Raw genomic sequence first — 18,443 nt, 5'->3', positions numbered from 1 at the left:
ATGTTTAATTCTTGTATGTGCAGATACTGGGAATGCAGGAGTCACTCATACATTTAATAAGTATCCAGTGAGTATTTACTTTGGGGTACTGTTACAGGTGTTATATGAATGTATCAGTAAACAGAGCAGGTAAAAATCCATACCCTTGTTCACTTTACCTCCAGTGAGAGAGGCAGATAGTGAGGAAATAAGTATAGAATAACAAGCAAGGGAGGGAAGGGAGATAAATAAAGTGAACAAGGGAGTGAGAATATGCTGATGTTTCAAATACGGTTGTCAAGGAAAATGTCACAAAGAAGCTGACAGTTGAGCAAAATTTTGAAGAAGAAAAAAGGCCATATCATCTGAGAGAATAGCATCCCAAGCAAGATTTCAAGTCAGTAATATGCCTGCTGTGCATTTTGAAGAACAAAGAGGCCAATGTGGCTAGAGTAGAAGGAATGAGGGGAAAGTAGGAGACGGTGAGGCCAGAGAAGTAGCAGGGGGTCATACTGCACAGAATCCGATCTAAATAAAATGCAGACTGATGCCCATTTTCTAGCACGGGCAGAATTCACAAAAGACATTTTTTCTAAAGTGGAGGATGTTTGGAATCTTAGAGTTTGATACTTTCTAAGTAAGAACAACGAATAGGGCACTGGGTGGCTCAGTGGTTTAGCGCCACCTTCGGCCCAGGGCATGATCCTGGAGACCCAGGATCCAGTCCCACGTTGGGCTCCCTGCATGGAGCCTGCTTCACCCTCTGCCTGTGTCTCTGCCCCCCCGCCCCGTCTCATGAATAAATAAATAATAAATAAAATCTTAAAAAAAATGAATAAAGTGAACTAGAGAATACATATGGTATAGTGACAAATCCTAATAGAAGGCACTATTTAACTGTATCAGATAGAAGACTAATAATCATAAAAGGTGTTGGGGGGGGGGCGCCTGAGTGGTTCAGTTAAGTGTCTGCTCAGGTCAAGATCCCCAGGGTCCTGGAATTGAGCCCCACTTTGGTTCCCTGCTCAGCAAGGAGTCTGCTTCTGCCCTTACCCCTCCCCTGCTTGTATTCTCTCTCACTCTCTCTCTCAAATAAATTAATAAAATCTTTTAAAAATAAATAAATAAAAGGGGTTAGGGCATTCCAGCTAGGAAAGTGAGTTAAAAGGTTATTTTAACAATTGAGGTGGGAGAATGACACTGAAGTAAGAAAATAGAGATGTTTAATTATTAAGTATTAGATATTTGAAATGCAAGTGTTAAAGGATAGAGAGGTAGAATTTGAGGGTATCTTAGGCTTCTGATTTTGGCAATCCATTGACAGAAATAGGGAATTCTAGAAATATTGGAAAAATAAGGAGTTATATTTTGGATATATTGAGTTTAAGATGCCTGGAAGACATCAAGAGCAAGGTATCTAGTAGCTTGCTGATTCATTTGGACCTCATTTATTAAATATCCTGCTATGAGTCAGGCTCCGTTCTAGGAACTAGACTGCATACTTTGAAATATGGGGGTAGAGTATACAGATTAAGGAGTCAGTGGTGTATGTCTAGTCCTTGAATCCATAGGAATTAACAAGATAAGCTGGAAGAGGCTATTAAATGAAAAGAAGCCAAGAGACTAAGAACCATTAGGATGACCATGAGATTGATGGCTTGGATGCTTGCTACCCAAAAGATGGTCAAGGAAAAATTGAGGACACAGGCAATTACGAGAAGTTTCTTTTGGTGCTATAGGTCTTTTTTTTTTTTAATTATTCACTGCAGTAATAAATTTTAATTTAAAAGAAACGCCTGAATTATGATAGTATATCTTTTATCTTTTTTCTTCTTTTTTTATCTTTTTTTCAAGATTCTATAACATTATTGCTAAAATAATCAACATTAAAGACTTAAAATATTAAATTATATTTTAAGAATTGAACACATGGAATTAAATAAAGTATTTTGACCTTGTGTATATAACAAATATGTAACATAATTATATTAGAAACATAACTATTCTCAGATTGAATATCTAGAGCATGTCACAAAGGATATAATTTGGACATACCTCAGTCTCCTGTTAGAGTTTACTGGAGATATATGTCAAATACTAAAAATTGCATGCGGGTTTTGGTAGTAAATAAGTTCTGTAGGATTTTGAGTGATATTTGGTTAGCACAATTAAATTATTTGGTATCAATTTAAAAGTTAAGGATATGCTAACATATATTCATTGAATCAATTTCATTTTTTATTAATATTTGGGAATAAGTAGCACAGGTCATTGGAGACTGAAGAGATCTTCCGAAAAGGTGTGAGGCTTAAACTGAAACACATAGACCGTAATTTAGTCTTTATGCTTACTTTTTTAGCAGGGCTAAAACCAGGAGCCCTATTGTCTGACAGATAGAATCCACACCATAGAGCTACTACTCACTTATCCCTGCTTGATTTGTACTTCTTCAGAATCATTAGTTTACCAGTCTCAAATGTTAGGGACCCCTTTCCCTCCTCAGTGCTCTACTCATTCATGTTTACATACCCTTGATGAGTGGGTCACTGTCTATTTCCATAACTAACACAGGAAAACCTACTGATTTGTGGTTTTGTATATTCACTGTGCTTTACCTCTGTGGTCTGTATAGGCATCCAGACTTTGTAGACTCAGGGCCCTCAGCCTTTGATGTTTCTGAGTTTGGGAGAATTTTTTTCATATAATGTATGAAACATAGTGTTCAAAGAATGTTCTCTTTCCACAATCTGAAATATATACCCAGTAAATAGAGGGCTTCCCATAGGATCTTGAACAAGCCCAATATAAAATAAATACTAACATTTTACTGGCCTAGGCGAGGATAAGTTACTTTAAGATTCACATTTATTAAAAATTTATTTTTAGCTGAATATTTAGGGAAATATTCAGAATATGCTATGATTGTACCACTGGAGAATCTGTAGCCTGTTTTGCCTTAAGATGTTTTAACTCTTATTTTCTGTATTTGTGTATTCAGTCATTCAACAGGCCTTTATTGAATATAAACTGTATGACATAGCAACTGAAGATTTATTTAACATCGTAAGGAAAATACTGTGGTGAAAGATTGCACAGGAGAGCTAAGGGAGGGAAGAGATGGGGAGGGGTATATGAATCAGAGTCGGGACAGGAGAATATCATAAGCTGGTTCCTAGAGAACATAATGTTTGACCTGAGCTTTAAAGGATGTCTAAGAAATAACTCAGCTTAGAAGGAGGTGTCAGAAAGGGAGAGGGCTTAGGTGCACTCTGACTGGAGTAAAGAATGTAAAGCTGGAAGAATGGCAAGAGTAAGTAACCACAAAGGAGGATGGTTAGTGAGCTAAGCACTAGCTATGTCCTGAAGGGCTTTGTGTGCCATTTTTTATAAGCAGTTTGAGTTCAGCACTTGAGCATTTTGATCCTGAAGATTGTGCTGTAGAGTGACAAGATAGCAATTTTTCCTTAGAATAGCCTTACTGATAGTGTGAGAGGTCTTCAGAAAGCCCATAGAGATAGTCAGGGGGTTTAGTTAGGAAGCTATTCCAGTAATCCCAACGAGGGAAAAGGGTCTGAGCTAAGTAGGGGGATAAAGAGGAGGGGGCATGTTTATATATATATATACACACACACATACACATACACCTGAACACACACATACATGTATGTGTGTATGTTGTTTTTAATAAAAATCTTTTTAAGGTATGATAAAGTTCATTATTATCACCTCAAGTTGTACGAAGTAAGCCATTAAGTTCTCTAAAGCAAAGCTCATTGTTAGAATATCTAACCTGTCATATAAATAATTATAATGCTTACTGTATTTTATTCCTTTAAAACTAGTTCTACATGTATGTAAAGGCTGTTGAAAAATATACAAATATAGGCTATTTTAAACATCAAAGTCAAATATACTACATGTATATTTATATATATCTCAAACATATTTATTGTATGCTAGGTACGACTTAAGTATTTTTTTCCTATATTAGTTAACTAATTAATTCTCCCATCAGCCTATGAGATACATGTTTCCCCTTTACTGAATGAGGCAGTGGAGGCACAGAGTATATAAATAACTTGCCCAAGGTCACATAGCTAATAATTACCAAAGCCAGTCTTTCAAAATACACAGAGTGGCTCCAGAGTCAGGGTATATACTAGTAAATTGTCCTTTGAAATGCATTTTTTTTTCATTGTAAAGAGACAAAAACTAATAATAGAAAATTGTGACTCATACCTCTGAGTTGAGAAAGGAATTTACCCTGAAAATAATTATTTCTCAATAAGCGTAGATTTTTATTGAGTGAAACTCTCAATATATAAAATATAAATACATATTATAGTAGCTGTTCATTTGTGCATTAATTTGGGGGCTTTCTCTTATTTTTAAGAAGATACCCAATAAATCTTGGTTTTCATTGACTGTTTTTAAATAATACTGCTAAATTTTTTCATTGAGAGCCTAAACCCTATTTACTCTGCTTACGTGGAAGATTTAGCAATATTCAAAACCATTGAATATTTGCTTGCCTGCTATACAGTCATTAAATGTCTAATAAGAGTCTATAGTCCCCCAAATATATTTTGAGATTTTTTAAAACCACAAAAAAAGTTAAAAGAAAAACTCCTAAATGTGCACCATTTGCTTCTTCCTCTATCTGCTAAAAATAATGATATTCTCTATATAATCATAGTACTATTATCACATCTAGGAAAATTAACAAGGATTCTATAATATCTAATAACTCAAATTCAGATTGTCCTAATTGCGTATAAAATATCTTAAGCAGGGATCCCTGGGTGGCACAGCGGTTTAGCGCCTGCCTTTGGCCCAGGGTGCGATCCTGGAGACCCGGGATCGAATCCCACGTTGGGCTTCTGGTGCACGGAGCCTGCTTCTCCCTCTACCTGTGTCTCTGCCTCTTTCTCTCTCTCTCTCTCTCTCTGACTATCATAAATAAATTTTTAAAAATTAAAAAAATATATCTTAAGCAGTTTATTGTTTGCATGCTTATTTTGTCTAGCATCCAGTCCAGATTAACACTTGTACTACATTGATTGCTTTGTCATTTTAGTCTCATTTAATCTCTGCTAGACTTCTTTGTTATTTTTCATGACACTGACTTTTTTAGAGTCTGGCTGAGCCAGTTGTCCTATAGAATATCCAGTGTTTTGTTTTTATCTATTTCCCTGGTTAGATTCAGATTAAACCTTTTTTGGCAAGAACACTATAAGCAATATGTACTATTTTGCATCACATCAGGTGGCATATAATATCAAGTTACCCCACTACTTACGTTGCTAAATTTAATCCTTAATTAACATAGTGAACACTAGATCCTATTGTAAAGATAAAACTTTTCCCTTGTTTCCCTTTGTTTGCTGGTTATTCTGTGAGTTGATACTTTGAGACCATGTGAATAGCCTGTTGTACCCCAAAAACCTTACTCAGTGGTTTCAGCAGCCATGAATGATCCTGGCCTGAATTAACTGTTCACTGTTAAGGGGTTCAGCATGGTGGGTTTCTAACATAATCGTTGCTTCTACGTTTATTGGCTGGTGTTTGGTCAAGAAGAGCCCTTCTGTTTTTTCTTGCCTGTCTCTTTGAGTATTGTGGGTTTTTTTTTTCATTCAACTTGTTATTATATTTATTTATTATCATTTTTTTGTGTGTGTTGCCAAAGATGTCCACCAATCTGTGTCTATTCCTGTATCCTTTGATATGAACCAGTTAGTTTAGATAGTACTTCGTACTTGCAGTATTCTCAGTGTATCGTGCATTTTCCTGCCCTAAAGCTGGGGTCTGTCATTTCCCCAAAAAGCCCTGGTACTATTTAGTGGAAAATGGAATTTAGAAACTAAAATTTGGGGCTAAGTACATTCATTGCTATTGGAATGTCATTGCTTCTGAGACCTTTAGAACTGGACATATTTAGGAAATCGTGTTTTTTAAAAATCAGTGAATTCATACTATGATATCCCAATTAAATTTTAAATCACCCTTATTGTATACTTACATGTTTATATAATAGGGAAACTTGTCATCTGTCAGTAATATAGGTTGCAAATATTTTCTCCAAGTTCAATATTTGGCTTTTGGACTTGACAGTGCAAAATTTTTAGAAAAGGTTTCCTCATACCTGGGTTTGTAAACAGATTCCTCTGTTTTAAGATTGGTATAGCTTCATGTTTAGCATTTAAATCTGGCCCATTAAGAATTTATTTTCCTGGTTTATGGTATGATATATGGAGCCAGTTCCTTTTCTTTTCTTTTTTTTTTTTTTTTTGAGGTTTTATTTATTTGAGAGAGAAAGAGAACAGGAGTGGGGGTGAAAGGGGAGGGGGGAAGGACAGAGGGAGAAGTAGACTCCCCGCTGAGGAGGGATTCCCAACGAGGGGCTCAATCCCAGGACCCTGAGATCATGACCTGAGCCAAAGGCAGATGCTTAACCCACTGAACCATCCAAGCACCCCAAGATCAGTTTCTTTTTCAAAACATTCATCACTTCCCAACATCACGTATTAAAAAGTATCTCTTCCTCTTCACATGTAATTTCCATATGCAGTTGGATGTTTTTCTGAACATTTTAATATATTCTGTTGGACTACATGTCTATTCATGTGTCATTAGTACACTGTTTTAATTGCAGAGGCTTTCTGTGGTATAAATTGATACTTAATAGCGTTTATTTCCACTCATTGCTCTTCTTATTCCCCAGGATTTTTCTAGATATTTTTGCATATATTTCTGCATGAAGTTTAGAATTAACTTGTGCCAAGAAAAAAACTTTTTATTGGAATCACACTAAATTCATATATTATATTGGAAGGAATTGGCCTTTATATAATATTACATTGTCTTGTTGCAAAATAAGGGATGTCTTTGTATTTGTTCAAGACTACTTTTATGTCTTTCAAAAGTATTTTAACATTCATATTGTTTCTTGTATTAAAGTATTTTCTATTGGTATTTTTCATAAATCTAGTTTTTTGTATATGTAAAGGATATCGGTGTTTGTTAAACTTTATATTGTGTTAACTTTCTGATGTATTAGTTCTGTTATTATGTTACTTTTAGCAGTGATTCTTTTGGATTTTCTAGGTATAAAATTATATTATCTGGAAATCAGTTTTGCTTCTCTTCTAGTCACTAAGAAAGCTTGGAAGCTCAGCACAGACAACTTTATATTAAATTTGGCAGGAGAGAAAGGACCTTACCTTCTAAAAATGTATTCTACTAGAATATAATAAATTTTAATTTCCTTTTTTTCCTAGCTAAAAGTTATCAAAGCATAATTCTCTCTGCTTTACATAGAGAGATTCATGGTGATCTCCAGAACTCAAATAGGATGCATAGTTATAGTGTTGCTTGAAGCAAATGACTCTTAAAAAAGTGTCATGAAAGGGAGAATCGTGGTTCTCTTGTCTTTAGCACAGTGCCTTGTACTTACTGGGCAGCCCATAAACACTTGATGATATATAACATTGCTGGATATATGTTTTGGCTTTCGAATTTCTCATATATTCCTGTCTTTTTTGCTTTTGCAATAAGTCTAATCATCTTTGTCCTTTTTTTCCTTTGATCATGGTCTTGAGTTGAAGGTTGGTAGAATTTAGGGAAACTAAAAAAATAAATAATTTTCCTGTTTAGGTCAGTCAAGTACAACAGGGTAAAATGTCATGTTCTAGTTTTCTACAAAGTAAAATACTTAACTATCTCCCAAAAAAGCATAAAATTTTTCCATTATCTGCTGTAGAATGTGTAATATCTGGAAAATTAGGAAAATTTTCAAGTTACATATTCAGTTTTACAGTAAGTTTAGACACATTACCAGAGAAAGTAGTAAATTAACATTTCTGAAAACAGAAGATTAATTCAAACATTCTGATAATGCACACAAGTTATAGCACATAGTCCATTATAGCACATGGACTCAGTGAATATGGCATAGATTTCAATTACTTAGTTCAAGAGTTGAGGGCCTTGTGAGTTTCTGGCATTTGAATTAGGCACTGTAGGTGCAAAGATGAATAAAATCAGGGCCTTACCACAGGAGCCAAACACACAAATGTAGATGTAGAGTGTTTATGACTTAGATGTATGCATAAGTTTCAGATGTGGTACTGGTGCTCACTGGTTGTGTGAATTTGGTGATGTTACCCATCTTCTGAGTTACTTTCTGGAAGCCGCAACTATTTTCTTCCCTTAAAATGGAGTTATCTTTGTAGTTTGTTAATTAACTCTCTTAAAACTCTTAATCGTTGATGCTCTAATTCTTCTTTATCAGTGGCACTACCAGTTCTAAAAGGTTATCTGGTCATATTCAGGTTATTGAAACCCCTTATGAGAGTTACTGGTTTTCTTTGCATGCTCATGGTTTGTGGTTCCAGCTATACTGATAGAGGTCTGAGCTTTAGCAAAAAAAGCAACCCCCCCGCCGAGGCACAAGGGTAAATTGTTCTTCTCAAATCTCATCAGTTGCAAATTACAGTCATCTCCCAGTGACTGGGACTGGGACTAGATTCCTCTAGCTAGGTAGGTCCCTTTGCATGTAGGCCCTTTATAGGTCCATTGTTGGTGCATAAGCTCTGCCAGGCCCTTGATACACTACAGACATTAAAATGACAGATAAATCCAGTTATCCAGAGCACTTAATAGTTTCTGCAGGCTAAGAGCCCTCAGTGAACTCTGAAAAAACCATTTTTTGCCTACCCCTTTAGAAGAGACTAGCTTTCCCTGTACAGGTCCTTGCTCAGCAGCAAGGAGAATAGAGACTCACACTCCCCTCCGATTCTTAACACACTGACACTGAGATTCCAGAAAAAAATTTTGTGTTCTGGTATATGCTCCAGGGTTTGCCATTCCTCTTGCCTTAGTCCTTGTAGGCTTCTAGAAAAAAACTAAACTAAACTGCTTGGTTTCAGATTTTAAAATCATTAGACAAAGTGGAAAAGAAAATGCTCACCCAGAAGATTAAATGGAATGGTTATCATAAAGATAAAAGTTACAATGGTAAAGTAAGATGAACCGCAAAATTTAAAGAAACAGTAGAATAAAATTTCCCCAAGCAGATAAGACTCTGTAGATTAAAGGGTTTATCAAGTCTCAGGAAAGATTAATTATAGCCAAGACACAGTTAGGTATACTCTGGTGAAATTCCTGATTTCCCAGATACATTGAAAATCTCACAAGTCTGTACATATGAGGAACAGTTTCTTTACCTGGAATGAGTTGAATGAGTATTGGACTTCTCATCTAAAACTCTGGAAGCTGGTTAATAGTGGAAAAACGTGTCCAGACAACCAAGATAAAGGATTTCTTATCCAAAAATCCATTATTCAGACAAAGTATCATACATCTGCCAACAATGGAAGGCACATTTGAACATACAAGGATTTAGAGAGTAATCAAATGACACCTAAGTTAGAATGGAAATTTCAAAATGTTAAATTTTTCTTTTAGGTATAAAGGAAACATTAAGTTTTTCTTACAGATTTTTTGTTTTATAAATTCATACTTAGCTCTTCTACAGATTCCTATGCACTTTTTTCCATTTAAATTTAATTATGATTTATGTAAAAAATAGAGAAGTAAAAGCCTTCTACAAGCTTAATCTTGCATGGAGCAAGGAGGTATTAGTAAATATAGTATCTTGGTTAGAGAGAGGTTTAGATTACTTATAGTAATTAATAATATATTTATTACTGTCAGAATTAGGAAAGTAACCAATAGCAGCATTGAAATGTTGGTAGAAATTCAAGAAAAAAAATGGTATGTGCTGAAATTGACCAAAAACACAATAAAAGATTAAAAGCAACAATATAACTAAATAGAAATGGAGTTTTGCCTTCAGTTGGGATGTACAACCGATGATGATCATCACTCCTAGTGCAACATCAAATAGACCTCTTATAAAAAAAAAAGGCATCAGAGAGATGTAAACACACAGAAATGTACGTGAATTAAATTCCAAAGAGGACCTGCTCCATGAGGAAGTGGAGACTAGCAGCCACTTTAATACCTGGGAATATTATTAGAGACACAGGAGAGCAGAGTAGCAAGCCTTTCATAGGCAGAATGACTTTGCTAAAACAGAAATCAGCTGAATTTCTAAATACAGGTGAGCTGACATATGGATTGGAATCCAAAAGACCCCAAATATGCATCAGTCCTCTCCACCCAGCACTTCCACAATAAACAGCGTCATAGGAAATGGGAAAGGCAGAGAAGAGAGTTCCCTTCTTCTCTAGATGCTTAAATTCTGAAGTTCTAGAGAGAGAAACTGATCTTATTTTTTTGGATATTTAATAGATAGATATCCTGAAATTAAAGCAACAGCCCAGCCCCAACCCATGCCTACTCCAGATTTGAACACAAAGATCCATACATTACTGTAGCTTTTAAGAAGAAGGAGTGAGCCCTTTCTGGGGAAGCCTGTTTCCTCTTTCGTTCTCTACCAGTTATACATCTAGCAGATCTAACCTACCGTCAGAAATATAAAGCATATAAAGCATGTGAATGAGCAGGAATAGGTGTCCCATAATCATGAGAAAGAATAGCCAGGGCAGCCCCGGTGGCGCAGCGGTTTAGTGCTGCCTGCAGCCTGGGGTGTGATCCTGGAGACTTGGGATCAAGTCCCACATCAGGCTCCCTGCATGGAGCTTGCTTTTCCCTCTGCCTGTGTCTCTGCCTCTCTCTTTCTCTCTGTGTCTCTCATAAATATATAAATAAAATCTTTAAAAAAATAAAAAGAATAGCCAGTAGAAGGAAACTACAGATGGTCAAAATGTTGGAATTTGCAGACAAGAACTTTAAAATAACCTTTATACCTATGTTAAATAATTTTTGAAGTATAATGAAGAATGGTATGAAGAAGAGTATGATGAAGAATGTCACCAGAGAAATGGAAACTGTAAAAAAGAAATAGTAATTCTATACCTGAAGAGTATAATAGATGAAATGAAAATTTCATTAAGTGGGCCTAATGGCTGATATTACCCATTAAAAGAAAGGATCAGTGAACTCAAAGAGAACAAAAAACTTACCAAATTGAAGCATAGGGTAGGAGTGGGAGATAACAAAGCATCAGACTTCTGTGACTACATCAGATTGTCTAAACAAATGTAATTGCGGGACACCTGGGTGGCTCAGCTATTGAATGTCTGCCTTTGGCTCAAGGCGTGATCCTAGGGTCCTGGGATCGAGTCCCGCATATGGCTGCTTCTCCCTCTGCCTATGTCTCTGCCCCTCTCTCTGTGTCTTTCAGGAATAAATAAAATCTTAAAAAAAAATGTAATTGGAATTCCAGAAGGAAAATAGAGAATATAGGGTGAAGAAATAATGGGCCAAGAATTTTCCAACTCTAATAAAAGACATTAATGTAGAAGATATAAAAAGCTTGACATACCACAAGAAGGATATATATAAATAAAATCTCACTTGGGTGCATTTTAATTAAACTGAAGAAAATGAAACCTAAAGAAAAAATCATAAAAGCAGCCAGAGGAAAAATGTGTCACATCCAGAGAGAAACAGTAAGAATTGATGCCTTCATCCTTATAAGAAATAATGCAATAAAATCAATGAAGTACTGAAGGACCGTGGCCATCAACCTAGATTTCAATACCTAGCAAAAATATGATTCATGATTAACATTATATGGTTTCATTCCTATGGGGAATATAAAAAATAGCAAAAGGGGAAAGGAGAGAAAATGAGTGGGAAATATCAGAATGACAGACTATGAGAGACTCTTAACTCTGGGAAACAAACAAGGGGTAGTGGAAGGGGAGGTGGGCGGGGGGATGGGGTGACTGGGTGATGGGCACTGAGGGAGGCACTTGACGGGATGAGCATTGGGTGTTATACTATATGTTGACAAATAGAACTCCAATAAAAAAATATATATATCCTTCATATATGAATACCTGCAGAAGACTTTAAAAAAAAAAAAGTCACCCACAGTCTATAAAAGGTTTATGAATCAAAAGGGAAATGATCTCAGATGAAAACCTGGATCTGCAGGAAGGAATGAAAACACTATCAATATATGTATAAATTAAAAAATATATATATGTATAAATATAAAAAGCTATTTTTTTCATTCTTAAAACAACTGTTTAAAACAAGTATCATGACATTATGTTGTGGGATTTGTAACATATAGAGATAAAATACCACAGTAGCAAAAGGGTAGAAGGGTAAATGAAATAATACTGTTTTGAGATGCTTATATTGTTGGTGAAGTAGAAAACCCTAATTCTGGGTGTACAAATTAGAGATGTATAATACAATCTCTAACCATAAAAAATATAAAATATAGCTAAAAATATAGCCATCGGGTATGTAAAATGGCATAGTAAAAGTATTTGATTACTTCAAAAAAATGTGAAAAAAAGGAAGAAACAGAAATAGATGCAATGAAACAGCAAGATGGCAGACTTCAACACAGCCATATCAGTAATCACATTAAATATAAATAAACATTAAAAAGCAGAGACTGTCAGACTGGACAGTGTAATGGTAAATGTTTATTGACAGATGGATTTTTTATTTGGTAGATTGATTTACTTACAGATGTAATATTCTTAAATTCATTCTGAAGTATTCTGATTTTAAAATATCCATAATAAATTGGACCTTTTAACTATTACTGCACAGTTAATATATTTAGTGAACAAAAAATTAATTTAGAATAAATATAAACAATACTTACATTTTATTTACTGTTTGCCAGAAGCTAAGTGTATTAGCATTCTCCAGAGAAACAGAACTAATAGGATGTTGTATATAGATTTCATTTGAGGAATTGGTTTACATGATTCTGGAAGCTGGCCGAAACAAAACCTGCAAAGTTAGGCTGGAGACCCAGGAAGAGTTACAGTTCAAGTCCGAAAACAGTCTGTTGGCAAAATTCCTTCTCTTTCCAGGGAAGTCAGTCTTTTTCTTAAGGCCTCCAACCGAGTATGAAGCCCTCACATTATGAAGAGCAATCTACTGTACTCAGAGACTACTGATTTAAGGGTTTATCTCATCCAAAAAAGACTTTCCCAGAAACATCTGAAATGTTTGACCAGATACCTGGGTTCTGTGGCCTAGCCAAGCTGACACAGAAAAATAACTAGCAGAGTGGTTTATTTACTATGAGATTTCACTTATCATCATACCTTATTTACTATGAGATTTCACTTATCATCATACCTTAATAAAAGTGAAATAACATACAAAGAGATTTTTTTAGGTAAAATTTACTTTAAAATGTTGTTAAGGGATGTTTTCTCTTAAGCTTATTCTGTTCTGTATATTCTTTACCAAAAGCTTGAATAAACATGTATGATTATATTTCCAAATGATATTATCTCAATAGGCAATCTAAATTTAAAACTAAAATTGTATCTTTCGGTAATCCATCTTTAAAAATTTTAGTTATTACCACCTTCTTATCCTGAAATTGAAATGTAAGTTATGTAGTTTTTTTCTTTGTAATTATATAAGCTGAGGATATTGCCATTGAGGGGAGGGGTTTAGTTTTTTATTTTCAACATGTTGAAGTTATTTTCTAGTTGGATATGAATTTTAAAATCAGAATCAGCGTATCTCAATTTTATAGCAGTTGGATTACAATAGTGAAAACACACGTGTAAAATGTTGCAAATTCCTGAGCCTCATGGTGTGACCACTCTCATTTAAAAGCCAGTGTATGCCAGACTATTCTCAGTGGATGCAGCCAGAGAGAGTTGTGGGAGTGTGGGCGCTGGGAAGTAGGGATTTCACCGTTTGTTCCATAGACCTCAGTATTACTAAAACTCTCACAGTAAGGATCAGTATTATCTCAACATTTTTTAATGTTTCCTCGGGGTTTTTAAAATTTTTTTTATTCAAGGCCAGTGTTAATCTATGAATAAAAATGTGTCTTTCCATGAAAATCACTGTAAAGATTGTATTTATTCTTAAGACTTTTAATTTGTCCTGTAGTTTTTTTTTTAAAAAGAACATCCCTGTTTTACTCAAGTCTTGAGGTCAGAAATTACAATTTATCCTTTCTAATTTATCTTTTATCACTTATGCCAAATAGCCATTCAGTAAATATTACTTGATTGAATAGGTAGTATTTATGCTTCATTTGCTGATAATAGATGTTGAGAGAGTTTTTTAAATGAAACAAAAACTATGTTTTTTTAAATCATGTTTTATGGTACTTGGTTCATTTTTAATATACTCTTGCACGGTGATAAAAAGTGATTGTTTTGTGATACTCTCACTTAATCCCTTATGATACCTGAAGAAAAATGAGTTTTAAATGCCTGTAAATGAGAGAGCTAATGTTTGTTTCAACTAGAAATTGTGCTAATTGTTGCTAACAGTACATTAAAGTTCTCACTTCTAACCAGACCTGCATGTGTCGGCCTGTACCATTATTTGAACAAACTGTTCTAATGTCCTAACTCACATATTGGTTTGCTGATGGACAGAGATTATAAAGTAAATGAGATCCACACCTGTGTTCATTTTTAACCTGAGCTAAACTTTGAACCAGTGTTCTAATAGATGAGATGCAGTGTGTTATATTCTTAAAAGCTATTTCTGACAAAGAAATGTGTTAGAGGATATTGGGAACAAAAAGATAAATCCACACATGATAAAAGGATTTTTCTGAAGTTTAGCAGTCAGTATTATTTTAAAGGAGAGAATCGGGGGAACTTTTTTTTTTTTTCAGACGCTCCATGATGATTGAATAAATAGAATATGGCATGATAGGAAGTCAAATGATCAAAGAGAAATTCAGGTAGATTTATTTATTCTTTTTGAGAAAATAAGAAAGTGATTCCTTTGTGATATTTCTTTATGAAAATTTGACGACCTCAAGTCAGAAATAAAACTTTAATGGAAAAAACACAGCAGAGTGGAGATAATGGTATAATTTTTGAGCCAAGAGCAGGATATGGATGCATTTTGCACTGTTGCTAAACACCACTTGAATGAGAAAATTTGCTCAGCTCATTCTGAGTTTGGTCTCTTAGTTAGCTAAACTCTCCAACTGTTTCTGACCAAAGAATTTATGATAAGTCTTTAAAGGATCCTGCCATTCAAGTGAGGCTTTTTTCTTGTAAGCTATAGGGGTCACCTCTTACTGACTTAAATGTTTTCAAAGTAAAATGGATAACTATAATAAGCAAATATTCACACCATCTTTTCTTTTCATAGGGATTATCAGCATGGAAAGAAAGCCTTGTAACCATCATGTAGATACAGCACCAACGGTAAGGCAGTCTATTTCTGCATTGTTAAAACGGATAAGCTACAAAATGATGCTGGTTATAGTGACACAGAATTCCATTGTAGAAAAGTTGTAATCACCCTTTTGCCAAAAGTTATATCCCTTCCAGAAAATTAACCTCATGTTTTCTTATTTAATGAGGAAAACATACTAATTTTTGCCAAAATATAGGAAAAAAAAGTCATTTTTACAGGTATTTGTTTATATTGTTATAAATAAGAATGATTTTTAATTTAAAATACTTCATACTTTGAATAAATTAATGTAAACCTTTATGCAAGTTGATTTACACTCTTTTTAAAAGGAGTGTTATTTTGTGCACTAGCATCCTTATTTAGAGTGAATATTTTGTGAAAGAAGGCCATTATGTTTCATTTCTCTTATGGATTACTATGCTTTTTTTTTTTCTTTATTATTTTAGAAGTGAAATTTTTTATCCCTCTTCTATACTGCCAGATAGCAAGAGGCATTTAACCATTATAGTACCTATTTATATACTATGTTAAAAATAATTATACAAGATAATGTAGAAAGAAAACAATTACATTTGAAAGAAATATGTATCAGTTTCCGGTTCCTACTTGAAAGACTCATAAGATGATAAGCATATATCTTACTCTAGCATATATCTTACTCTTCACCAAGCATAATCTTGTTTCTCTTATCCTTTCTGTACATTAAATCTTTCAGATATTCCATACAATTCATCATTTCTTGTTAGAGTTGGTAATATTTTTTAGGAAAATGAAGATAATATTAAACAAATATTAAACAATATTTGAACCTTACTGATTAAATTTTCCTCACTGGCACATTGGCTCCATTTTCTCTTTTGAATAATTCACATCACTGAGTCAGCATGTTTGATGATTTAATATGTGGAGCTCTGGGAGAGAGTAGTGTTTGAGGAATGAAACACCATTATAATCATAAAAAGTACTTGGCTATAGTGTGTGTTGCACTTATACTTTAGTAAGTATGCTAAAAAAGTAGTCATAACATTATGTAAATTGTATGCTTTGATATTTAAAAAAATAAGGCCTAGCAATTAAGGAAAATAATTTCTTTTCTCTTAGGTGTAGGTCTTGAAAGTTGAGGTGCCTGATGTGTGGTTTGAACCCTTTGCTTGGGGAGAAACTCCATGTTTTACTTCTCACAGCTGCTGGTCGCTTTGTTAGAGTGGGGTTTATGGCAAAGTTGTACCTCATGCTCTCCTACATGCTTCCATGTGGTTTTCTCCTTGTTTGCCTGAGGTGCAGTCATCATTCAGCATGCTAACTTTTAGGTTTTTTAGGAGGATATTTGTTCCATATGTAGTTGCAGACTCTATGTGTCTGTGTAGGGAGGTAGGTCGAGGATCTTCCTCTTTCACTCTTGAACTGGAACCCCTTAGTGTATTTGAAAAAAGATACTTGCTGGGTTATTTTACATTCTTTTAAAATTCATTTTATTTCTATAGACTTTCCTACAGCACCTGTGTTTACATTTCTGGTTTTGTTGGTTTCTTGTGCATTTTAGAACTCAGAAAAGCGCAACCTGGCAGAGTTGTATTTTTTTAAGCCCCGACATGAGGCTTGAACTCATGATCCTGAGGTCAAGACCTGAGCTGAGATAAAGAGTCAGAGGCTTAACTGACTGAGCTACCCAGGAGCCGCTAGAGTTTTTGTTTTACCCCACAGGTAGATTGTAGGTTTCCATGTTAATTAAATAAGGAAATAATAGAACTGACTTCTCTTGCAGTCATGAGAAATAATGGCATTAATGTTTGCAGTAGTGCCCTCATGATCTCAGAATGCCTCCAAAGAACCAGAAACAAAATCTAGTACATTAGAGTTTAGGTATTATTGATCTTTTGTTCATGTTTTTCCAGTTGGATTGTTAAATGATAGCTCCTAATTTAGTGATAATGTTTCCAATCTGTAAAGTCCATGTGTTTTGATATGCTTGGTTTATACAGGCACACCACACTTATTAGTTCTCCAGGTTCTCACTTAAGCCAACCTCCATTTTTGACACATTTTACTGAGCTCCTTCTGTCCCTTTACTAAAACTAAAGATCCTCTACTGTCCCTCACTCCCATATAGTCCCCCAGCTTGCTCACGTTAACCTTGGCCCTTTCTCCATGACCTCTAATTAGAATTACAGGCCTATTCAATACCCAATGTCTTCTGGTCCCCAGGACAGGAAAAGTCTGATTTTTCACAGAAATATAATGTTACCTAATTTCCATTCACTGTACGTGTGTGCCTTTTTTTTCCCTTAAAGGGGTTAAGAGAAGAAAGTATTTAGAAATAAAATGAAAAGTTCTAAAAATTTAACAAAGTAGGATATTTATAAGTTCAAATGTCTTTCTCTAAAGAGGAGGTAAGAGAAGGGAGTGGGGCCGGGTCTCTCAGTGACTTCCTAACCTTGCTCCTAACCACCAGTCTCCAGTCCCCACTTCCCTCTTGCTCCAAGTACGGACTATCGAGTATCGCCACGAATGGCTTGGGTCTAGGAGAATGCTAGATGCTAAGTACAGCTGTTCAGCAGAGGAAGAAAATTACTTTCTCAAGCCTCTGTCTGTAACAGGAAGAAAGCTGTGTTTCTTGAGATTCCAAGTTGGAATGAAGTTTTCAGTAAATACATGGTCATGGAGGGTAGATAGATCCTGTAACACTATAATGTGATACAGTGTTCTTTAAGTAAGTACAGGTTAGCCTAAGAACAAAACCACCTCTGTCTTTGTTTTGTGTTCTCTCCCACTCTCTTTCTAACTTGTTTCCTTCTCTTTTTCATTTATTACACGAGGTTTAATTTTTTTGTTTGGTATTTTTTTCTTTCTGACATAAATAATACCTAATGTGTTTTTGAGATGCCTTCAATAGAAGTAAACAGAATATCCTCACATGGCATGACCTCCTCCATCAAAAAGAATCAAACCTTCTTAACTGGCTATAAGCCCTACTTTTTTTTTTTTTTTTTTGGCATTTTGAGTTGAATTTTGTTCATATCTAAGAGTACATTTTCAAGTTATTTTTACAAGAAGTATAACGTGAGAAGTGTTTTATCTGAGTCCACATACTTCAAAATATCTTTTAATAAAGACAGTTTTCCAGGGTTTTTGATTATTTGGATATAAACTTTTCCCTTCAGAATATTATGGAAATTGATCCTCTTTTGCCTTTTGGTATTTAGTGTTTC

At 34.7% G+C, this 18,443-nt stretch overlaps 1 protein-coding gene across 7 annotated transcripts in view; it reads left to right on the top strand.

Moving 5' to 3' along the window:
- The window catches only part of AHI1 (Abelson helper integration site 1), a 200,305-nt gene that overhangs the window by 103,867 nt on the left and 77,995 nt on the right, over positions 1–18,443 (top strand). For all 7 annotated transcript variants that reach the window (XR_008664322.1, XR_008664323.1, XM_055324681.1 and 4 more), the window contains one exon: positions 15,187–15,242. Coding sequence is in view for 5 of the 7 variants with exons in the window: in XM_055324681.1 (XP_055180656.1) it covers positions 15,187–15,242 (56 nt within the window). In the remaining 2 variants the exon portion in view is untranslated. The remainder of the gene's footprint in view (positions 1–15,186; positions 15,243–18,443) is intronic.

The sequence above is a fragment of the Nyctereutes procyonoides genome, unplaced genomic scaffold (assembly GCF_905146905.1).
Source record: "Nyctereutes procyonoides isolate TBG_1078 unplaced genomic scaffold, NYPRO_anot_genome, whole genome shotgun sequence".
In the NCBI taxonomy this organism is placed as follows: Eukaryota; Metazoa; Chordata; class Mammalia; order Carnivora; family Canidae; genus Nyctereutes; species Nyctereutes procyonoides.
The sequence above is the reverse complement of the archived record's forward strand: the minus strand, read 5'-3'. Positions and strand labels throughout refer to the sequence as shown.